This window comes from Rhipicephalus microplus, unplaced genomic scaffold (assembly GCF_043290135.1).
Source record: "Rhipicephalus microplus isolate Deutch F79 unplaced genomic scaffold, USDA_Rmic scaffold_24, whole genome shotgun sequence".
Lineage (NCBI taxonomy): Eukaryota > Metazoa > Arthropoda > Arachnida > Ixodida > Ixodidae > Rhipicephalus > Rhipicephalus microplus.
In genome coordinates, this window is record NW_027464597.1 from 7,330,639 (window position 1) to 7,355,233 (window position 24,595).

Below are 24,595 nucleotides of genomic sequence, written 5' to 3' on the forward strand. Positions count from 1 at the left end.
AAAGCTCACGCCATTGTAGCTATCACGACAAAGAGCTTACATTTGAGCCCTAAATTTCAGGCTCAATGTAAAACTTTATTGAATATATTGTACTTAAGGAAACAATCAACGTTCTCAATTATTGAGCTAAAAGCCACATGCACCTCATAAAAGGCGATAATTTAGTAATGTCAACACGAGTGATAGAAAAAAACCGTGGGAGGACGTCACCATATGACGTCATTATGATGTCACTGATAGCTAAAATTTTTGTATCACTTCACGTGAATTCACAGATTAGTGACGTTCAAAAATTTTGCTGACCAATAACGACGTGATGACGTTATTACGACTCAACTGTCAATTCACATCAAAGACAGGACATGGTTCTTCTGCTGATAGGTGGGCCTACGCTGGAAGCAGTACAACACCGCGTTAGTCACAGAAAAATTTGGGGGAAGGGGGAGGAGGACAATGAGGTTCAATGCATCGAACTAGAAGATAGAGAAGGAGATGGATTGCGCCTTGAAGTCAATTCAAGTGGATTGCTAAGGAATCCTGGTCCCGGAATACTGAACAGAAATCGGCAGCGTATCCACGAAGTGAATGATGGAGAGTGGGGCGAAGCATTCGTCCGTCCATTCGTTCTTGCTTCCGTCCGTCCATGCGTCGATCCACCCGTCAGTTCGTGCGTCTGTTCGTGCGTACGTCCCTGCGTTCGTCGATGCATCCGCCCCTGCTTCCGTTCATGCGTTCATCCATGCATCTGATGATATATGGTGTTTTTTGGCGCAAGGGCCAATTGATGGCCAAAGAGCGCCAGTTCATGGGACAAGAGATGTGGACAATGATTGTAATTAGCGGCTGTATAAGGGTCATAAAATTCCTCGCGGTAAGGCGGGTAAAAACATACAAGTAATAAAATCATGACCATGCCGTGAAAGGTGTGTGTGGTGCGAATAGATGAACAAAGTTGGTGATAATAAAAGACGATGGTGGATATGTATGGCATTAGCACAAGCGCCCCACTCGTTCATACCCTTGCGTCCAAGGGCCGTGAGGCAAGTGCTTTCTTGTGTAGCCACCGCAGCGAAAACCTCTCAGGAGAGGTCGTGCTACGGAATGCCCGGGTATATGACATGAAGCTATGAATTTCTTTTAAAAACGCTAGCAATGATTTATAACTAAAAAGCGGTTCCCTACCGACGAACAATGCAGGGTGTAAAGGTATATGTTGTCGGTAGGGTAATGGAAAGTGTTGTCTTCTTAGAGTGTCTAACTGTTTACATTGAATTAAAACGTGAAGAACTGTTAATGCCTCACCACATTTATCACACAACGGTGGATCACCACCGGACAAAAGATGTGTGTGTGTCGTGTATGTGTGTCCTTGTCATGATATGCGCGGTAGGTTCATCTGGTGCGCGTTGTTTGTGAGTTTGTGCTGTGCCGTACGCCGACGAAGATGACGATGAGACAAGGAAAAGGCGGAATCGTGTCGTCAAAGTCAAGCCAAGCCATGGGGAGAGAGAAGAGAAAAAGACGACGACGGCGCGTTCGAGAAGAAGGATCGGAACGAAACAGTGGCAGGCTGAGGCGCTCGTCGGGTCGTGGTCCCGAAGCCTACCTGTGCCTGTGGTCCGCACGAGCCTGGCTCCCTTCTACCGTGTGATCCAGCAGCCGGCGCCGGTCCGTTGTACTCGGATCCGGGCGTTTTCCAGACCTGGGCCTACTACTGGCTGTCCGGGACGTGCGTGCCACACATCGACTCTGCCTCACGCTCCGCTCCGACCATGCCTGAGGCATCGCTGATGTCGGCGTAAGACGCAACGCAACGCATCGACTCATCTGCCTTCGACGTCACACGGTGAAGTGTTTCAAACCTTGTGTAGTGCAGTGGGGGACTACGCTAAGCGTCAGACCTTGTCTTTCGAGAACGGGCGTCGTGCTCGTACTTAAGGCCGTTCTTCGCTGTTGCCATGTAACACGCCAAGCTTCTTTATCGTTTTTTTTCTTTTTTTTTCGTGGCATTAAAGCCTTATAACTCAAGTTGCAAATGTCTTCGTCAGTCTCGACAACGATTATTTAAGTTGCCGTGATTACCCGAACCTTATCCCTCACAATTGGCGTCCGCGACAGGACGAAGCCGTTTGCACTGGGTTGAAATCTATAGGGAAGATGAGTGAGCAAGAGCTTATAACGCTAGCGGAACGCATGGGGCTTCAAGGAGCCGAGCTAAAGACGTGGGTAGACGCGCGGTTAGAGCGGGCTCATGAGGAATCTGTGCAAGCGCGTGAAGAGCGTTCCGCGGAAAGGCAGGCGGCGAAGGAACGTTTGGAGATAGAAGAGAGAACTCTTCAACTGCGAATTCGACTAGCTGAGGTTGAAGGTAGCCGAGAGCCAACAGCGCGGGACCGCGAACCTGAGAGGAGTCAAAGCCGCCCGTGCTTGATCAATCCTCACAACCTGATCCCAGTGTTTGACGAGGGGCGTGACGATCTCGATGCGTATCTCAAGAGGTTCGAACGCGTAGCAGTTGGTCAAGAGTGGCCTGAGGAGAAGTGGGCGACAGCGCTTAGTTTATGCCTCAGTGGGGAAGCATTGAAAGTCTTCGGTCGTCTGTCGCCAGAAGACTCAATGGATTACCAGAGTACGAAAGTGGCCTTGCTCCAGAGGTTTCGTTTCACAGCCGAAGGCTATCGCGAAAAGTTTCGGCAAAGCAAGCCTGAAGACGGCGAAACTGGTAAACAGTACGTCACGAGATTACAGAGTTACTTCGATAGATGGCTGGAAATGTCGGAAACGGACGAGGACTTTGCATCCGTGCGCAACCTGATTGTAGCTGAGCAGTTTCTGAATAACTGCCACGATCGCCTGGCACTTTTTCTAAGGGAGAAGAAATGCAGGACGGTAAAAGAAATGGCAGAAGCAGCTGATACCTTCTTGGAAGCCCAGCGGCAAACAAACTTGTTGGTATTTCGTACCAAGTCTGCAAACAACATTCCCAAGGAGCAAGAAGGATTTACTTATACCCGGCCTCCTCTTAGATGTTTCGTCTGTGATCGACCCGGCCACAGAGCATCTGATTGCCGCACGAAACCCCAACGAGTCTTCTGTGGGCACTGTCGGAAGCCCGGCCACGATGCAAGAGCATGCCCAAGCAACGGCGGGTCAAAGAAAATGACATCTTGCATCGTGTCTACTGACCAGAAGTCCGAGACGCCCCGATGTGCCGATGATTCATCACAAGATGAATATGTTGCTAGTGCACTCCGAACGCGCACCGTAACAGCTACACGAAACTTGCCGGTGTTACAGGGAGAAGTGTTTGGACATGCTGTATCAGTCTTGAGGGATACTGGAAGCAACACCCTGGTCGTGCGACGTTCCCTCGTTCCCGATGATGCGCTGACGGGTACTACCGCCACTATTTTATTGGCCGATGGTAGTTGCATCGAGGTACCGGAAGCAGAAGTACGGATTCTATCGCCCTATTTCACCGGAAATGCGATAGTCAAATGCATGACGTCGCCACTTTACGATGTCATCGTAGGAAATGTTCCCGGCGCCCGTGACGCTAATGACCCCGACGCAACGTGGAAGGAGTCAGCGAGCCTGAAGTCGGAAGCTAATCAGGCATTGAATTCTGAAGAGAAATCCAAGGATGGATGCGGGACGAAGAGCACAGTCATGGTTGGTGTTTCAAGCAAAGGACATCGCCGGAAGCTCACGACTGCTAAATTTGGAAACTTAGAGGTGACACAGGAGTCATTTCGCCAAAAACAAGAGGAAGACCGGTCGCTGGATGTTTGTAGGGCGAAAGTCGACACCCTCATCCGCGGTAAAGGAGCCACATACCACTCATTTATGTTCGAGAAAGGGATCTTGTACCGCGTTTACCACTTGACTCCGGGTAAATCAGTTCAACAAGCGGTGGTTCCAAAGGCGTTGCGTGTCCATGTGTTGCACTTGGCACATGAATCACCGATATCTGGTCACCAGGGTATCAAGAAGACGAAGGACCGAGTTTTGGAGTCGTTTTATTGGCCCGGTGTACAGGAGGAGGTACGAAGATTCGTAAAATCATGCGACGCATGCCAAAGGACATATCCCAAATGCAAGGAGGAGCTTCGACAGCTGAAGGACGAGTTTGAACAGTACAAGGCTCACGCCCACTCTGTGCTTCAGGGCGCGGGCAGCCAGGAAAGTTATGCAAAGGGTCAGGAGTCTTCGGCAGAGTTGGATCGACTCAGGCAGCAAGTGAAGGACCTGCAAGGGCAGCTGAGGACGCAGCGTGCCCAGTTCGAGGCGCAAGAGCAGAGCAACAGGGAGACCACCGCAAAGCTTCAGCGCGCCCTGTCAGATGCGGACCTGCGGCACGAGCAGGAGTGCCAGCGCCTGGAACAGCGCTGGAGCAGCAAGCTGTCGGAGCTGGAGTCCCTGATGCAGGCGCAGAGGGACCGCTCGCTGGCTCTGGTCGAGGAGAAGGATCGCGAGCTGCAGGCACTGCGCGCCACACTCGCCAGCCTCGAATCGGAGAGCCAGCGCTACGACTGGCAGGCACAGCACGAGGTCGTCAGCAGCAGCGGCGGCTTGGCAGTGGAAGCCGCCGGTGACCAGGAGGGAAGTTCTGATGCACAGGGCTTGGATCCCCTTCTCTCCGAGTTGCTCTCGAAGAATGTGGGCTTTGCTTCCAAAGATGGCAAAAGCAAGACCGAGTGTCAGCTGCTGCACTACGCCCAAGAGCTGGCTCGCAAGGACGCCGAGCTTCTGCGTACCCTGAGAGAGAAGAGAGACGTCGAGTCGGCGCTCCGGGACCTCCAGAGATCGCTGCTGCTCAAAGAGCAGAAGGACGCCCAGGAGAGGGAAACACTGAGGCTACGTCTTTCCCAGTTAGAGCACATGCCTGGACCCAGCGACAGAGGCAAGGTGAACCTGCAGTATCTCAAGAACGTAGGTGCTGATTATATGAGCAGGCTACAGGTGTAGGTGCTAGCTATACCACATTAATGTAATAATGTACCATATGCCTAGGGACTCTCACATACAGACTATTCTCTTGGTGCAACAGTTCTGTACATTTGTTTGTCGTAAGTCTTGTCTCCCGCGCACTTTGGACAGTTTTTTTTTAAAAGGAAAAAAAGAAAAAAAAACTTTTGAAAGGGGGGACTTTTGTCATGATATGCGCGGTAGGTTCATCTGGTGCGCGTTGTTTGTGAGTTTGTGCTGTGCCGTACGCCGACGAAGATGACGATGAGACAAGGAAAAGGCGGAATCGTGTCGTCAAAGTCAAGCCAAGCCATGGGGAGAGAGAAGAGAAAAAGACGACGACGGCGCGTTCGAGAAGAAGGATCGGAACGAAACAGTGGCAGGCTGAGGCGCTCGTCGGGTCGTGGTCCCGAAGCCTACCTGTGCCTGTGGTCCGCACGAGCCTGGCTCCCTTCTACCGTGTGATCCAGCAGCCGGCGCCGGTCCGTTGTACTCGGATCCGGGCGTTTTCCAGACCTGGGCCTACTACTGGCTGTCCGGGACGTGCGTGCCACACATCGACTCTGCCTCACGCTCCGCTCCGACCATGCCTGAGGCATCGCTGATGTCGGCGTAAGACGCAACGCAACGCATCGACTCATCTGCCTTCGACGTCACACGGTGAAGTGTTTCAAACCTTGTGTAGTGCAGTGGGGGACTACGCTAAGCGTCAGACCTTGTCTTTCGAGAACGGGCGTCGTGCTCGTACTTAAGGCCGTTCTTCGCTGTTGCCATGTAACACGCCAAGCTTCTTTATCGTTTTTTTTCTTTTTTTTTCGTGGCAATAAAGCCTTATAACTCAAGTTGCAAATGTCTTCGTCAGTCTCGACAACGATTATTTAAGTTGCCGTGATTACCCGAACCTTATCCCTCACAGTCCTATCCTGAGTCTTGTTAGTGTTACCTCTGTTAGACGTGATTTTGATACTGGCAGCCAATGACCAAGGTGTGGCTTAATAATGTGTAGTTTGTTTTGTGTGTGTGTATCCCACTTGCTCTGCCAGTACTTCCTGAGGTTTCGTTTGAGAGAGGGCTTAAGATCAAGGGCGGGGATTAATATGGGTGTAGAGGCAGTGCTTTTGTGGACGGATGCAGCGAGCTGATCCGCCCTCACGTTGCCTTCGATCTCACGGTGCCCTGGCACCCAGCACACTACAACATGTTGTTTGAGTGTGTAGAGTGTGCACAAAGTGCAGTAAAGTGAAACAAGGACCGGGTTTTTTGTTTTTTAAGACTGTGCAGAGCCGTTACCACACTGAGGAAGTCTGTGTAAATTACTGCTTTTTGTATTTGTAATTGTTTGATGTGCTTAGCTGCCACAAGTATCGCGTAAGCTTGTGCTGTGAAGATACTTGTGCCTGGATGTAGAGGGCCAGCATCCGAAAAAGATGGGCCGACAGCAGCGTAGGGCACAGAGGAGTTGGACTTGGAGGCATCTCTAAAGAACTCAGGACGTGTGTATTTGTGTTGAAGTTCCAGAAAGTATGTTCGGATATGGGAAATAGGCGCATGTTTTGTAACTTCTAGAAAGGACACATCACAGTCTATAGTCTGCCATTGCCACGGTGGCGGATATGCTACAGGAGCCATTAAGCTGTGTTCAAGTGAGACTCCAGTTTCCTCAGCTAGGCTTTTCAGGCGAACTGAGAAGGGCTGCCTCATCGAAGGCCTGTTTTGAAACAGAATTGAGCTCGACAAATCATTAAGAGTAGGGTATGAGGGGTGCTTCTTATCCGCTTTCACCTTAGGGAAATAAACAAAGGATATGTAAGTTCTCTGCAGATGAAGCGACCACTCATTTGACACAACATAAAGGCTTTCTATGGGGCTGGTGCGAAAAGCATCCGTAGAAAGGCGGATGCCCAAATGGTGCACGGGGTCCAGCATCTTCAAAGCACTTTGAGTTGCAGACTGATAAACAACGGCCCCATAATCTAAGCGGGTGCGAACAAGGCTTCGATACAGATTCAGGAGGCATTGCCTGTCACTACCCCAAGTAGTACGTGACAACACTTTTATAACATTCATGGTTTTTAAACATTTTGTTTTTATATACTTTATGTGTGGTACCAAGGTCAACTTGTTGTCCAAGATTAAGCCTAAGAATTTATGCTCGGCTTTGACGGACAGACGTTGCCCGTTCAGTCAAATGTCAGGTTCCCAGTGCATGCCTCTCTTTCGAGAGAACAAGACACACGTGCTTTTTTGTGGGTTAAGTTGAAATCCGTTTTCATCTGCCCATTTGAAGACCTTGTTTAAACCCAGCTGAACCTGCTGCTCACACATTGCCAAGTTGCATGACTTGAAGCCAAGCTGGACGTCGTCGACATATGTACAACAGAACATATTGCGGGGGATGAACAAGTGCAAGGAATTCATTTTGATGAGAAAAAGTGTGCAGCTACGTACACCACCTTGTGGCACGCCTGTTTCCTGGACAAATATTTGGGAAAGAACCGTGCCCACTCGGACACGGAATGTCCGGTTTGACAGGTAACTTTCAATTATTTGAAACATTCTTGCGCACGCCAAGGTGGGACAGGTCTCTTAGAATTCCAAAACGCCATGTTGTATCATAAGCCTTTTCGATATCGAGGAACACAGAGAGAAAATATTGTTTATGGACGAAGGCGTCTCTGATCTGTGCCTCGATACGAACGAGGTGGTCTGTGGTGGATCTACTTTCTCGAAACCCGCACTGAAATGGGTCAAGCGAATTGTTTGTTTCAAGGATATGTAAAGTCGGCAGTTTATCATTTTTTCGAAGACTTTGCACAAGCAGCTTGTAAGTGCAATAGGTCTATAGTTTGAAGCTAAAGAAGGGTCCTTGCCCTCTTTCGAAATGGGAATAATAATAGCCTCTTTCCAGGAGGTAGGGATAGTGTCAGAAAACCAGATAGCATTGTATAAACAAAGTAACGTTTTTCGTGTTTCGGCTGGTAGGTTTTTTAACATTTCATACACCACACGGTCAGAACCTGGGGCAGAAGTACTGCAGGAGTTTAGAGATGTTCGCAGCTAAGCAAGACTGAAATCTTGGTTATACGCCTCGTATCCAGTGGATTTGTGTTCGAGTTTCTGCTTTTCTATTCTTGTTCTGTATTTTTGCAAAATGTCGGTATAGTGGGACGAGCTGGATATCCGTTCAAAGTATGCACCGAGGAAGTTTGCCTGATCTTCCAAGTTATCACCCTGAGTGTTTACGAGTGGAAGTATGTGCACTTGTTTTCCTGCTATCCTACCGACCATGTTCCCGACTTTAGCCTTCTGTGTGTATGAATTGATCCCTGACAAAAACTTCTGTCAGCTTGCTCTTCTGGCCTGCCGACGCGTTCTCCTGCCTTGAGACTTTATTTTCTTAAAGCTCTCAAGGTTTTCCGCTGTCGGCAAGTTGCGCAGCAACCTCCATGCCCTGTTCTGTTCCTTTCGCGCATTACGACGCTCTGTGTTCCACCATGGGACGTGTCGCTTGCCGGGCTGTCCAGATGTTTGTGGGATGCATTTGGCTGCTGCATTAATAAGGAGGGCTGTGAAGTACTGCACAGCTTCATCTATGCTTAGTCCACATATGTTAGTCCAACATAACTGAGCATTGTTATGAAACTGTTCCCAGTCGGCTTTGTGTATAAGCCATTTGGGAACTCGTAGAGGACATTCGTATGATGTTTGTGTACTCAAAACAACAGGAAAATGGTCACTTCCGTAGGGATTATTTAGAACTTTCCATTTAAGTAATGGTACCAGTGAACGAGATGCGAGGCTGAGATCTATGGAAGAGTAGGTTTTGTTGGCAAGGTTATAATATGTTGCCTCTTTCCTATTCAACAGACAGGTGCCGGAGGAAAAAAGGAACTGTTCAATGAGACGGCCTCGTGCATCGCAGCGAGAATCACCCCATAGACTGCTATGAGCATTCAGGTCACCAAGGACCAGATAAGGTTCGGGTAGTTGGTCTATAAAGGACTCGAATTCTAGTTTTCCAAGACGGTGGTGTGGAGGTATGTACAGAGAGCAGATGGTGACGAGCTTGTTGAAGAGAACTGCTTGAACAGCCACTGCCTCTAGTGTTGTTTGCAGTGGTAAATGTGTGCATGCTACTTTTTGATTAACAATAACGGCTACACCACCGGATGATGCCGCAGCATCATCTCTGTCCTTTCGGAAGAGAGCATACCGACGCAAAAAATTCGTGTTTTTAGATTTTAAATGAGTTTCCTGTACACACACCACTTTCGGCGAATGTTTGCAAAAGAGCTCTTGAACATCATCGAGGTTTCTAAAGAGTCCTCTGACGTTCCAATGTATTATTCGTGTTGCCATATTGGAGGTAACGTAGTGCTGTGTGTAAGGAAAAATGGGTGTGTCTGCTTCTTAAGCTAAGCGTTAAGACTCGAAGAACAGGGCCGTCGCCGGGCCCCGTTATTGGCTTTTTATTTCTTTTGGCGCGCTCCAAGGAGCTACGCCGATCTTTCTGCACCAGGGGTACCGTCGAGTTCATTGCCTCCTCAGAGGCACTGCGTGCCCGCATTTGCGAGCTGAAGTTTTGGGCTTGGGACCTCGCCTAGTGAGACGAGGCCTTCATATCGGCCGACTCTGGGGTCTCCTTCACCTCGGGGGTCGAAACCTTCGGTCCTCTTGGGCTAGAGGTCGAAGGCACCTCCTTTGGTCCTGGGATACCCTGGCCGCTGCAAGAGCTTGCAGCGGCCGTGGTTGTCGCCGTGGGGACGAGTGGCAGGGCAGCCTTGGCTGTTCCCGCCGTGAGTGGGGGCATTGGCGACCGCCTGGGCACACTGTGCCTGGCATGGGCAGTTGCCGCAGGCTGTTGTAGTGCTGCCCCCTGTTGCACTACATCGGCGAACGATGGTTTGTTTGTGAAAAGACCAGATACTTGTTGATGGGCTTCTCGGAAAGTAATGTTTTGTGTGATTTTGATTGTAACAATTTCTTTTTCCTTTTTTTATGTTGGACAGGTTCGGGAGTATGCGGGACGGGCACCATCGCAGTTTGCGCAGTGGGCCCCATCCTCCACCTTACACTCGTCCGTAGCGTGTCCTGTGGTGGCACGCTTTCCGCAGGTGAGTTGGCCGCGGAAACTCTGAGAGCCGTGACCAAAACGCTGGAATTTGAAGCAACGTCGTGGGTTGGGAATGTAGGGTCTCACATTCAACTTCAAATATCCTGTTTCGAGATGTTCAGGCAGGGTACTGGTGCAAAATGTCACAATTATGTGTTTTGCACGGATTTCCTTCTTATCACGCCTAATTTTGATTCTTTGTACTTGTGTCACCTGCTGGTCCTTGCGGCCCTCAAAGAGCTCACCTTCAGTCAGGTCAAGCAAGTCTTGATCAGATACAACGCCTCGGGAAGTGTTGAGTGAGCGGTGTGGTGTAATTGAGATACGAATGTTTCCAAACGATCCTAGTTTCGAGAGGTTTTCATACTGGCTCTGACTTTTTACCTCGAGGAAGAGATCCCCACTGGCCATTCTTGTTGCCTGGTAACCTGGTCCAAGTGTAGTGGTGAGACATTTGGAAACAACGAAAGGCGAAATAGTTCTGGCGTTCTTTTCAGCGGTTTCACAATGGATTACGTGGTAGCGGGGAAAGATTTCTTTCGGTTTGCTGAAATAATTTCAAAAGTCTTCGGTGCGCCCTCTCTTCGAGAGAGGACGATCGTGCAATGAAGGGAGAGAAGAGAAAGCCAGAAACTAAATATGAGTTCGGCAGCCATGCCAGCCGCTCAGCATGGAGCCCAACACGGGGACGTGACAAGTCCTAAATTTACATGAGGCATGTCAACGTCAGCTGTACACAGCCGCTATAACCAAATATATTGCGCCCAAGACAGAGCACATACACAAGGTTAACCCTTGCCGCCAGGAAAAATCGGAAGTAAATGGAAGAGAGAAGAAGACAGGATCGATTTAAAGACGAAAAAAGACTAAGTTGTAGAGAGAGAGAGAAATAGGAAAAGGCGACTACCGATTTCCTCTGAGTGGGTCAGCCCAGGGGTGCCGTCTACGTGAAGCCGGGGCCAAAGGGGTGTGTTGCCTCTTCCGGGGGGCCTTAAAGGTCCAATCACCAAGCATTGGCTCAACCCCCAGGATCCCCTTTTCCCCGGACACGGCAAAGCTACGCACGGCTAGGCGTGGGAGGGAGCCGAAACTCCCCCGTTAGCTCGGATCCGTGGTGTCGCGACACACCAAACACCTACTTGCACAGGCGCCCCTGCGGGGTCCATCTATGCACCTGTCTGTGTGTCCGTTCGTCCATCTATTCAACACTCCAACTACCACCATCTCGCATCTTTTCATCATATATTCCCCGCATAGAAGCACCGCCATCCAGCGGACATTCCAAGGATTAAACGAGAGGTGCCACACGCACACTTTCTTACGGCTTGCGCTTCGGGTCGATTTCTCACCTTTAACCACCTCGTGTTCATAGTATATACAAGTTCGTTGTATTCATGACACTGCCGCTCAACGCTCGAAAACCTTTCTAAAACTAAGGAGCTTACACCCAGCGAGTATAACGTAGCAACCCTTTCTTGTTAGATAGTGCTCAATGTACATGCCAATGGCTGCTAATGGGGATTGCAGCGTGCGCGTTAACTAAAAGCCAAATACTCCTGTCTCTCATTCCTCATAAGCAGCCATTGGCATGTACATTGAGCACTATTTTTTTTGTTCAACAACTTGCAGAAGAAATCTCTCACCGGCACCACCTTGGAGGTCAAATTGTTATAGTTGTTACACACTACAACGGCTACGAGGGATGAACAAGTGCCGTTATAAAAAGCTTCGCCCCAAAATATCTACAGTGGATCCACAGCCACCATAGTTCTCCATAAAACAACGACAGAATTCCAAAAATAAAGAATGGTAAAAGCCATGGAGACATGATCTATTCAATGCTATTCACCGCGTGTTTATAGGAGGTTTTCAGGGCCCTAGAATGGAAAGAGTTAGGGGTAAGAGTTATTAAAGAGTATCTTAGTAACCTGTGATTTGCCCATGACATTGCCCTAATGAATTTAGGGGATGGATTACAGCTCATGAATATGGAGCTGGACACAGAAAACAAATAAGAAGGTCTAAAAAACCAATATGCACAAAATAAAGTAATGTGCAACAGTCTCGGCAGAAAACCGCACTTTGCGATTGGCGAAGATGCGCCGGAAATCGTAAAGCAATATGTCCATTTAGAACAGGTAATAGCCACGGAGCTGAACTATGAGAGTGAAATAACAACTAGAAGAATAGAAATGAAGTGGATCACATCCATTAGGTATTCGCAAATCATTATGGTAATTTGCCACCAATCCTCAAAAGGAAGGTATAAAACAGCTGCGTCTTGCGAGTACTTACCTACGGAGCAGAAGCCTGTAGTCTTACAAAGAGCGTTCAGCTTATATTGAGGACGACACAGTTAGCGATGGAAAGGAACATGATAGATGTAACCTTAAGAGAAATGAACAGAACAGAATGGATCAGGGAATAAACCAGGGTTAAGGACATCACAGTTGAAATCAAAAAGAAATGAACATGGGTCGGGCATGTAGCACGTGGGCAGGATAACCGCTGACCAATAAGGGTAACAACCACTGGCTGGATTTTCAGAGAGGGCAAAAGCACGAAGGGGAGACAAAGCTAGGTGGGCCGATGAGATTAGAAAAGTTCGCCGGTAGAACGTACGTAGGAGCACAAAGCACAACAACGAATCGATTGGCGGATCTTGGAAGAGGCCTTTGTCCTGCTTTGCGCGTAGTTAGGCTTAATATGATGGTGATGATGATGGCATATGCACTCCTATAATAAAGGGGTCACGTCATGTTTATGTCACCTGTATGCTTAAGCACCTTCCCGTAAAGTATGTTTAGGTAGCACTAGCCAGGGCTACCTATGTTCCTGTTGGCATTGTTACGAAACACGGAATAATTGGTTAAATAAAACATACGCACTGTTTGACATACGTCTATGCGTCTGTTTGTACGTATATTTAGCGACATTTTGAAACGTTCGGCTCAATTAGAACATTACACCAAGTCACCTTCTCTATGTACGTTTCCCATCACGTCCATTTATTTATTTATTTTATTTATTTTAATACCGCAAGGGCCTCCGCAGTGGAGGCATTGCATGAGGGGTGGTACAAAAGATACACTTGGTACGAGCATACAAAGGTGACATGAGCTCCATGATTACAAAAGAAATACACACACGTTGGGTCAACAACTTGTACAAAAATGTAAAATTCGGCGGACACATGAGCTGGAAATAGCGATCATAAATGCGAAGCGCATCAAACAAAAAAACGGCACCAATATATCACACAATCCAGGGCGCTGTAAGCGACTTGAACTGGTCAAGGTTTCTTAATTAGACTACGTAATCTGGAAGATGGTTCTCTTCCTTTGTAGTGCGTATAAAATATGGCTTCGCAGATGAGTTAGTACGGGGGCGAGGGTATGTTACTTGTAATTCAATATTGCTACGGCTTGATACATGCAGTTTCGGCACGATGTAAGTATTGGATGATAAAGAATGATCAAACCGGTAAAATGATGGCAGTCTCGAAAGCTTCGGGCGGTGGCTAAGGGGAAGAAGTGCTAGGCGTGATTTCAGGTATGTGCCACTAGTGCATGATGAGTAGCCTGAGAAAGTGAATCTAACCGCGCGGTTTTGAATTGCTTGAACGCTATCAGTTAGGTACTTCTGATGCGTATCTCATATCGCGGCTGCGTGCTCTAATTTTGGGCTGATGAGGGTTTTATAGGCCAGTAGTTTCAAGTGAAGAGGAGCAAGTTCTATTGTACGCTGCAGATACCCAAGAGGTCTGGTAGCGCAGGCGATCAATTTGTTTATGTGGACGGTCCAGGAGAGATCATTCGCGATAAGAACACCTAAGTACTTATAAGACTTCGCGGATTGTAAAGACGACCCTGATAGAGTGTAAATAAAAGTTAGTAAGCTCGCGCGTCATAAAAAAGACCTTATTTGAACTTGGAAAGATTTATTGACATTTGTCAACTTTTACAGTAGTTTTCAATAGTAGTTAAACCAGATTGCAACGTAAGTTGGTCTTGGTTACAAGTAATTTTGCCATACAGCACACAATCATCTGCAAAGAGACGTATGTTGTTAGTAATGTCGGAAGGCAGATCATTGATATAAAGAAGAAACAGCAGCGGGCCAAGTATACCTTGTGGCACGCCGCAAAGAACAGGGGTTGTGTTGGATTATGCGGCATTTACTATACGACAAATTGCTTTCTTGTTCCGAAGAAGTTTTCTATCCAGTTGAATGCAAATGAATCTAGATTTAGCTGTGATAGTTTGTACATTAGACGGCGATGGGGCACCTTGTCGAACGCTTTTTTGAAATCGAGAAAAATTACATGTTTGGATATTGCTGTAGAGATTAACGTGTAAGTCATGGGTGAAGGCGGCAAGTTGTGTTTCGCACGATAGCCCTTTACGAAACCCGTGCTGTGCGACAGAAATGAAGTTATTGCGCTCAAGGGGGTTTATGATATTCGTAAAAATTACAAGTTCCAAAATTTTTGATGGAACGGAAGTAATTGAGACGGGGCGATAGTTCAAAGGTTATGATCTGTTACCGCGTGTATAGGTTGGAACAATCTTCCCTTGTTTCCATTTAATGGGAACACAGGTGAATGACAAGGATTGAGTGAAACGCAAGGCAAAAATGGCACTGACAGGAAATTTAATATTTTTCAGGGTTTTGAGTTTATTTTGTCCGGTCCGGTGGCATACGATAGTTTTATATTTTTAACTATGTGAAGAATTGCGCTGAGTGGGATTGAAATTGGAGGTAGGCATCGGTTCTGAAATTACTGGATGTGAGGAGAGGGGGGGATTCATATCTGCCCCTGATGTGAGCACTGAAGAAAATGTTGTTCAGTGTGAGAGCAGTGTCACTATCGGTTAGTTCATCGTTCTTGTCGTCACATAGTGTTATCCTGATTGGGGAGATGGGTCGATAGTCTTTCAAAATTGCTTGGGGTTACTTTTTAGCATACTTGTTAGTGTTATCTCGTAAAAGTTTCGTTTATAGCAGCGCGAATGGTTTCTCAAAGCTTTTTTACTGCACTTTGATATGCTTGCCACGTGGGTTGATCATTTCTTGCCTCTTTCCTAAACAATTTTTCCTTTCTTGAGTTAGAGAACCATGACACTGACATCTTGCTTTGATTAGTTACCGTTGAAACATACTTGTCAGTTCATTCTTGCATTTTATCCGAAAACAGCCTCCAGTTTTGCTCGGCTGAGCAGTCGCAATAACCTTGCTTGAAAGAAGTATAGAATTCTTCCAGTTCAGTGGTAAATCTTTCATAGTTGCCATGGTAATTAGGCACTATAGCTTTGTTAGACAGACAGACAGACAGACAGACAGACAGACAGACAGACAGACAGACAGACAGACAGACAGACAGACAGACAGACAGACAGACAGATGTTCTTCACCTCTGTAAGTAGGATAACTGTGAATGTAGAGCTCGTGAAAGTTTAAGATCAGTGTTTATTTCGAAGACCATAGAAGTCGTACCTGATAGAGCTCTGTGAACTACGCTGATGCGCTTCTTTGTGGATGCGTCATCACGCCGTTCTTGCTTCTTTGACGTCGCTTGAGCCGAGGGAGTGGCGTCTCCATTCTCGACGTTGCCGCTGGTCCCCCGCTTTCTCCGTTGTGGCCGCGACAGACTTGTCTTCCTTCTGGACTTGGACTTCTTTGACGCACGCTGCATGAAGGAGCGTACACGAGCAAGACGTTTTGTTTATTTATCAGGGCTTTAAGTTCACGTAGCTCAGATTGTTTGGTATAGCTTAGGCACTCTGAGACCCTGCCTTCTCCAAAGAGGAGGCACAAAAGGTGGCTGAATGAGCGCGAACTTCAAACATACGTCCCAACCTCGATGGCTTGTGACTGCACATTCAAACACATTTCCAAGTGCATAAACGGGTGTATTTGGGTATTTAGTTGTGGACGCGATTGTCATCCTTCCTTCCCTCGTCTGGATGTGGCGTCTCCGGATTGAAGTAGTGTGCGATTACAAGTCACCATACATGATCATACATTTTAAGCTTGAGTTTTTAACAACGTTCAGAACTGTTTTCAATTATCATTCACATTCTAAAATCAGCAACGATAGTCATCATCCAGGACCGTTTTTGATAAGAAATTCAACACATGAAATCACGCTCATAAATTAAAAGATGATATCATGTAGAGGTACTTAAATTTTCGTTGTGCATGCTTTAGTGAAGAGGAACGAACGCTATAGTGATTGGCTGTCTCTAGTGATGTCTATATTACAGTGTCAGTCTCTGCTAAGCATTGCTTGTCAATATCCTTCGCTCTCGAGGTCCGTGAACTCAGGCGTTGATGAACTATTATGCTTGCATTCCACAATTGCCTTTCGGAGGCGTACTTGCAAGCTTCCAACGGGTGTTATTCAATGGTCACAAGTTCGATCCCCGCCAGGGCAAATTTATCTCTCAGTCCATCTTTCTTTACGCTTACAATACAATCACTACTAATGAGATCCGTCATACTTTGCTTGGCGTTTTTGTGTTAGTTCTCATATTTATCAGCTTTCAAAGAAAAACAATCTCTTTGATTTCCACTTCTTTCCCCTCCTGCCCCCTCACACACTCAGAGAGAGAGAGAGAGAGAGAGAGATAAAAGAAGTATTAGTTCCGTAGTTTTGATATGTGCCCTATAAAAGTAAGCATTTCGTGCGTTTACATAAAGGAGGCGCTATGTTCCCCCATTCATCCACCCAAACAAAAAAAGGCAAATATTAGTTCGCCTGAAAACGTATACTGATTGAAACACTTCATTGTCCTTAAAGGGGCACTGACGTGATTTTGAAGCACCCTAAAAGGGACATCTTTCATTTCCATGGTGTGCAGTACCATCAACGTTCTCCACACACCGAAGCCACACAACGCTCACAAAACATTTTACTTTGATTTCAAGGCTAGTCGCCTAGCGTCTGTGAGCCAACGCCACCACATAGTGCATTATCAGGACAAGTCAACGCAGTTCACTGGTTCTGCGAAATTCACGTCCTGCCTGCCACCTAGATAGCAGAATTCAATGTAAGAACCTCTGGACGACAATTCACTCATCATTGTTTACTTAAACCACGTGTACTTGACAGCAAACAGACTGCTTACACCAGTACATCGTGAGTTGCAGTATCCCCGTGATATCAGACCTCTATGGAAATATTACTGTGAAGTCACATTCCCGATTTCAAACCAAAATTTCTGTTTAAGGGTCTTGGTATAAAAACAATCCCAGCATATCCACGGAGCGAATGATGAGTAGGGTGAAGCGTCCGTGCGTGCGTGCTTACGTGCGTCTGTCGGTCCCTCTGTCCACCTAGTGAACACTCCAAGTATCATCATCTCTTGTCTTTTCATAACACATTCATCATATAGAAGTACCACCTTCCAGCGGACATTCCAAGGACTAAACGAGAGGTGGCTACTATATCACAAAAATGGGACGTAGAACCCACGGCGTAAGGAGCTTCGCCCCTGAAATGCATTCGCTGCATTTCCAAGCACCATGACATTCTTTTTATAGTGTTCCTTACACCCGCGTTTCAATTAAAAAACAGCAACCTGAAAATATTTAGAATTCCTGTCAGTACTCCTATAAATAAATATTAATACTCCCGGCAAATCTCCCACCAAATTACCGGAGAAACTTCTTGGATTGCATTATTGTATAAACCGCAATTGTAGGAGTCATCACCGCATAGAGGATAATATCTCTCTGATAGGGATCAGCGAAGCCACCCAAAGCGTAATTAGCATTTTTAACTTTCCGGTGCTGGCCTATCCCCTTCTGGTATGCTTTTGGTGGAGGCCTTGGCAGCCGGTAAGGCCAGAATGAAATCCTCCGACATCGACAGGCTCTCCGCGGCTTTCTCGCTAGGAGCCGAACGCACATGCCATTGTTTTGTGAAGGAGTCAGATCGTTTTGTTAACTTTACCGAGATTCGCGAGGAATATACGCCTTGCTCATACATGACTCACCAATATTGTATAGCGAAGGCTGCTAAATCGCATCATTGTTGTTCGCTGCATTTTTACCTCATACATTTGGATACAAATACTTGACTGGTACAGACTCTTAAGCTAGTAGGTTCATGACATTCTGCGAATCGGCTGCGCAATATGCTTTCTACCTCGGGGCTGTATCTTCAATGAATACAACCGAAAGGTATACATTACAATCAGTCTGGGCGTTGCTTTCGCGGCGTTACATTACGCAGTCGGCGAACAATCCACCCATGTGTTTCGCGCTATGATTGACGCGTCAAAGGTTTGACGAGAGGCCAACTGCCGCCCTGATTTGTACCCTAGTGGAAAGCGATGCGTTCGTTTATGCAATCGAGGAGGGAAATTCTGAGTGAGCTGGAAGATTCGCATGCTACTTGCTCGTTTTCTCTTCGTAAAGTTTTCCTCACCACTTGATTGTTCTAGTTTTGTCAACTGGTGGCTAAAAAATGGGACTATGCATTAGGCTTTCGTTTATTTTAAGACGCGGCGCAATGAATGTATGCCCAATTACCTCTCTTTTTTTTATATGAATGTACGTGATTGCTTCGCTGCAGTCACTATCAAGTTCGACGAGTCGTACGGTTTGCGGCTTCCCGCAAACCATGACAAAAACTAAAACAAATATCCTTGAATAAATGCAGCCAAAAACAAAATGTGCTACACATTTTCTTGTGCAAGATTTCATTCAATTTATGCAAAAAAACATCGCAGGGTGAGTTTCGGATAAATATACCTTTTATTAGACTATAGATAGAGTGCTCGCGTTTTGCTAACGTAGCGTAGCTGTGCCCAGCGTGCGCGCGCGTCAACAATACGTTAGAGTATATTGGGCCTTTCATGATGCACTCGCGGCCGTTTTGCAAACTGCACATATACCAAATTTGGTGTTAGGTGACGTCAATGGATGACGAAATATATGACTGGTGCAAACATGATAATCCTGACACGCGTGTCATGTAAGAACATGACAACAAGCCACGCTCATAGCGTGCTCGCGGCCGTTTCGATAGCTCCACATATACTAAATTTGGTATCAAGTGACGTGAATAGATGACCAAGGTAAACAACACATCCAAACATGAGGCTCATGACACCGAAATCATGTACGGCATCATTTAACTCCACCTCGTATCGTTGTGCTGATTTTAAAGTGACATATCGAAATTTCTCCTGTGTGCTTCGCATATCATTGATTCCCACTGTACCTGAAATCTGCCAATTGTTATGTTTTGCAGAGTTTTTAACGCTGATGTCAGGCACAGATAAATGGTTATGACTTCTACGAAGATAGAAAAATGCTATACAGCAGCTAGCACTTGGTTGAGTGAACGGCGGGTGAAGCGTACGGTGATGTGATCACCGCGACCACCATTCACTCAACCAAGTCCATGTCCTGGAAGTGTTGATGCGAGCCTAGCTAAAGTACCTTTAAACACCACAGCCACCCACAGACACTCGACAACGCGTGGAGGATTACTCACGTTCGAATACACCACCGTGACAACCGAGGACTTCTTCGTTCCAGACTCAGTCCCAGTCTCGCACGAAGTGACCGACGCCTTTACGCCACAAGCGCCATCCGCACCCCCAGTGGCCGACGACGGTATTTCTTCATCGGCGCTTTCCTCTCTAGGCACGATAATGTCGGCCATGTCTGCGAAAAACAACATAGGATTATTACTTCAACAGAAACAGACAAGATTTGGTGAGTTGGTGACTTTTCATGATAAATATATAAAACAGCGTTTAGACAAAGAACGAAGGCGGGAAGGTGTACACATGGTGCTGTGTCTCATCTTTCGTGGGTCTTGTGTCTAAATGCTCATTCATATTTTTATCATGGAACAAAACTAAAATCACCGACGAACACGATAGCTCTTAATGCGAACAGTGAGTGCAGCCTCGTGGTGGGGAAACGCCAGCCGTATATGAAGTTTTGGCTAAAGGCAGAGTTATGAAATTTTGAAACTCAATACATATGGTCACAGAAACTACCAGTGCTGAAATGATTTACACAGCACTTGGTGCATTGCGGGTGTCGCAAATAGAGTGAAACGCCGACAGCGCGTTACGACAAGCAAGGCCAGCCGTAGGGCACGCGCCAGCCCTGCATACGTGCGCCCATCGGAGGGGCCAGCACGCGTGTCAGAGGAAGAAGGCAATGTTGGAGGCCAGTGGCTCGTGATGTCGACAGCCTCTGCGTTCTCTCTCCTTCGTCTGTGTTCGCTCTATCAGTTACGCCGAAGCCGGCCAACCTGTACGCTACTAAGCACACGAACGGGTGCCTAAGAGATCAACTCTAAGTAGTATTATGATCCTGATGCATTTACTTGTTTATTTCGCAACACTGTAGGCCTGAATACCCTCTAGTGTCGTGGAGTTGCAGCGAAATGATTGGAGAAGGGGAGTTGCAGAAAAAGAAGAACAGTGCAGAAATAATTGATAACGCCGGCACCACATGCAATACGACAGTGTCGCTAGTATGAATTTTAAAAAAGGAATAAAAAACAGCTCTAACAGTTTACAACACCCGCAAAACTAGTATTACACCACGTCAATTATTCAATATAAATACGACAAATGCTACTCAAGGAATTCATCAGAACTGTCTGCCTCGTAAACGAACTCAGGTACACTGTTCTAAATCGAAGAAGAAGAAAAAAACCCGGCATGCCTTCGTTTTGGCAAAAAGTGTGCTTTAGACTGTTAGTGTTGCGTTAACTTCTCTGTAGGGGTAGTTAAACTTGAATTTGCCCAAATTAACTCGAATACGGAAGCCGAACTTCGCAGTCTAGTGCACCGATATACACACCGCCGCCCGAAAGCTTTAAGCACTCTAAGCGGTTTTGCATTGCCTCCGAGATTTGCCTCGTTTGACCAAGCGACGATGTCACGTGATGACGTCCTCGTATGGCCTCATGATGGCGTCACAATCTATGGCGACCTGTAATATCAAGATGACGTCATGAGGAGACGTTATCAACTACTGGATTCTTTCATAGCTGGGGTCGATGCTGAGGCTACTGGTGGTTATTTTTCTCGTTTTTAAAGTACTACTTCAACAGTAGTAACCACGCTGAATTCATGAAACCAGGGTACCATTCTCGCAAATATCGTAGTTGCATCATGCATTTCTCGCTGGTTTGTTGATGCGGAAAGTGTAACAGTTCAGTTTTGGTCGCAGGTTCGATTCCGGCTATGGAGGTCCCATTTCAGTGCACTCGAAATTCCAAAGGCCCGTATACTGTGCGCAAAACGTGCACGTTAAAGAACACGAAACGGTCGAAATTTCCGGTGCCCTCCGTTACGACATCTCTCACAATTATATCGTGGTTCTGGGAGGTTAGACCCAACTTAACATTATTATTTTTTTCTAACGATAATACATACGATTGGCTCAACCTAATATCGCATCTACTTCATGTTATGATGAATTCGAAAAGATGAAAAGAACGAAAACATAATGCCCGGCAAGACAGTTGCTAAGGAAAACTGCTTCAGAAGTTCACTCAGAAGTGTTCAGAACACTTCAGAAGTGTTCCTGTAGTGTAATATCATCTGGGCATCTCAGGCCTCAAATGCTAACTACTAATAAATTGGTACTAGGAAACAGTGAGCTCTCTTTTCAAGTGCTCGCTAGATGCACGGGAGCGAACGGAGCGTATAATATGCTAGCGCTGCTCCTGGGCGCGTTCGTGTAGTTGTTGCTAAAATCTTTTAATAGAGAAAAAGTACAAATACTGTCCTCCATATCCTCTCTAAAGTACCCAACCCTCCTCTACCAAGTGTCCGTACCTTCTTTATGTCCTCTCCCGACTGGAAACCGTGTGGGCGCTGGCCCTATCACCCGGCTAGCGTCACTTTATTATCAAGAATGCTATGCCACGCTGATAACGCACGTGATGCTCATGGCGGCCCGAGAGAACGGTGCACGGCCGCTTGTTTAAAATAATGGTGGCACTTTCCTAAGAACATGCAGGGACTTTATTTGTTGCTACCTTGTAAAACTAGAGGGACCCCACTCCACACCCCTTATGGACCACTGTGCTCACGCCTACGCTTGCAAACATTTTTCGACTGATAACACGAGCATCCAAACGTTGTCATGGTGACCCGCAATTTATTGATAAATTGATATGTGGGGTTTAACGTCCTAATACCAACATATGATCATGAGGGACGTCGTAGTGGAGGGGTCTGGAAATTTCGACAACCTGGGGTTCTTTAACATGCACCCAAATCTGAGCACACTGGTCTACAGAATTTTTGCCTCCACGGAAAATGCAGCCATCATTCAATCCCGCTGATTGATTTATTGATATGTGGGGTTTAACGTCCCAAAACCACCGTATGAGTATTAGAGACGGCGTAGTGCAGGGCTCCAGAAATTTCGACCAGCTGGGATTATTTAACGTGCGCTCAAGACTGAGCACTTGGGGCGACAGCATTTCCGCCTCCATCGGTATTGCAGCGGGAATTCGATCCCACGGCCTGCGGGTCAGCAGCCCAGTACTTTAGCCACTAGGCCGCCGTGGCGGGGCTGTGACGCGCAATCCCCCTCCCCCTTTTTTTTTGTTCATGGCTTTCGAAAACACAGCTAGCATACTAGAACTTAATCTTAGATAAATGTTAACTCACGTAGCGCACAGTGCAAAAGGCGTAGGCGGACTCTGTCCATCGCGCCTAACAGAGGTCATTGACAACATTCATCACACGGCGACTCAGCGATCTCAGCCGGAGAGCTACGAGTATGTTTTGGGTAACGATTTAGAGTACTATACACTGTATTATGTGAGAGCATAAAGGGCCTTGTACCCCTGTCACGCGTGAACTTAAGTGCACTTCGAGCGAGTACACTTAGCTGAGAGTGTCATTTGCGCGCTGTCACACGAGCAACTTTAGTGTCACTCACTGAAAAGTACACTTGGCGGAAAGTGCATTCTCCAACATCACTTCGCTGCAACCAAGTGTGTAGCCTTGGTACCAGTGACTTGCACAGAAATACGCTGTTGTATAGAGCGGCGCTCTTACTATTTTTAAACTATTGTTTTCGTTATAAAGGATCTCGCTATGTACTATAACAAGCCATAATTGAACAAACATTCTCGCGGCTTTCATCCTCTGGCAGTTTGCGGCCACGTCCGCAACGGGGATGCGGCGCACATGCTGTGCAATGGCCACGTCCGTCGCGTTGTTTACTTCCAGGCACACTTTCACATTTGTAGGCGAGTCGTTCTCTAGTCGTTTACGATGGCGTGTGCCACTGGTGTGACTTCCACGAAGAGAGCGTGGTGTGACGATGAGACAGGGGCGCAAAAGTAACAAATATATATTGCGCTAGAAACCCAACAATTGCTACAGTCATCCCTTTCAAAGTACACTTCACTTGTTCGTGTAGCAGCAAACCGCCAAAATGACACTTCGTGAGCGTAAATAAACTCGCTCAAAGTGCACTTATTTGCCACGTGTGACCGGAGTATTACACTCGATGCGGCGCTGTTAGGAAAACAACGCAGTGAACAAGTTCCCGACAAGAATATTCACACGTTCTCCAGTGCAATACTAGTTTTACTCGGGATGAATCCTTAGAGTGGGCTTCAACACGTCCAAACAAAACCACGCCACTGTAAGAACAACTGTAGATGAACCCAAAGTGTGGGGAGTGCCAAGGCACACATCATCCGTCCCGGCAATTAATGTGGCGCAATTTTCCTAAATAAACGTGTTTCTAAGAGTATGCATCCAGTCTCGGATCGCTGTCGACTTTGACAGACGAGTAGGCTGTTTTCTCCCAAGGAGCACGAGTCCTTACTTTGAACACTTTGTTATTTCATTTAAGCGCATCTTTAAGGCCGGGACTTTACCACAACAAGCGTTGTCCAGCCGTCTATAACCAGGAACGGATGGGCTCAAGGAGGTTAAGCAAAATGCCCCCCCCCCCTCCCCGAGGAGAATCGTAAGGAAATGCGAAAACATTTGTTGCGCTGAGAAAGGGTACCGTTACCGTCAGACATTCGCCTTCACCGAGTTCAGCCATCGCCTTGAGAGGCGCCCAACCAGCGAGTGGTCCAGAGTGAAGAGCGAGCATTCTCGGCTCGGCGTAGTCGTTTCACAGCGGCGTGTCGAGCACACATTTCCCGATGGTCTTGAGAGGCGCCCAGCAAGCGAATGGTCGATAGTGAGGCGTGACTGAACGTTAGAGTGGGGCGCAGGAAGGAGAGAGCGAACGGTGAGATTAGGAGTGGCGAAGCTTTGCACTTACCCTCTCCTACGCTCTCTTGCACCACGTGCTCCATTTTCTAGGAGCAGGGTCAAGCGCGCACGCCACAGCTGTTGCTATTCGAGAGGGAGTGAGAGCGAAGACATAATACCTGCGGAGCGCGGACACCGCAGCGGACAACGTCGGGTGTCTGACATAGCCCGGCTCACGGTGCAAGAATACCTTAGGTAAGCGAACTCCGGTATTATCCGCTGCGCGACAAAGTTC

At 47.1% G+C, this 24,595-nt stretch overlaps 2 protein-coding genes and 1 long non-coding RNA gene across 4 annotated transcripts in view; 2 read left to right on the plus strand and 1 right to left on the minus strand.

The window, feature by feature from the left end:
- Positions 1-24,595, minus strand: part of LOC142786468 (MIF4G domain-containing protein B-like) — a 45,405-nt gene that overhangs the window by 19,971 nt on the left and 839 nt on the right. Inside the window, exons 1-3 of one of the 2 annotated variants that reach the window (XM_075884174.1) lie at positions 24,113-24,256; positions 19,590-19,762; positions 15,578-15,770 (exon numbers count right to left, since the gene is read on the minus strand). In XM_075884174.1, coding sequence (XP_075740289.1) covers positions 15,578-15,770; positions 19,590-19,762; positions 24,113-24,122 — 376 coding nt within the window. In that variant the 5' untranslated portion in view covers positions 24,123-24,256. Of the gene's footprint in view, positions 1-15,577; positions 15,771-19,589; positions 19,763-24,112; positions 24,257-24,595 lie in introns of those variants that run through there. The other variant, XM_075884175.1, reaches the window with a different exon arrangement.
- Positions 317-4,968, plus strand: LOC142786505 (GRIP and coiled-coil domain-containing protein 1-like). Its single transcript, XM_075884234.1, has 2 exons — positions 317-381; positions 4,083-4,968. Exons 1-2 carry the CDS (start codon positions 317-319, stop codon positions 4,966-4,968), a joined length of 951 nt encoding a protein of 316 aa, XP_075740349.1.
- LOC142786474 (uncharacterized) overlaps positions 24,470-24,595 on the plus strand; it is a 273,752-nt gene continuing 273,626 nt past the window's right edge. Inside the window, exon 1 of the long non-coding RNA XR_012889062.1 lies at positions 24,470-24,555. This is a non-coding gene — a long non-coding RNA (uncharacterized LOC142786474). The remainder of the gene's footprint in view (positions 24,556-24,595) is intronic.

Bases quoted from the DNA above. Each gene is read 5' to 3' on its own strand.
- LOC142786505 (XM_075884234.1), top strand. From the start codon at position 317: ATGACGTTATTACGACTCAACTGTCAATTCACATCAAAGACAGGACAT. The intron at 382-4,082 runs GTGGGCCTACGC...CGCATGCCAAAG, and splicing joins CATGGTTCTTCTGCTGATAG to GACATATCCCAAATGCAAGG.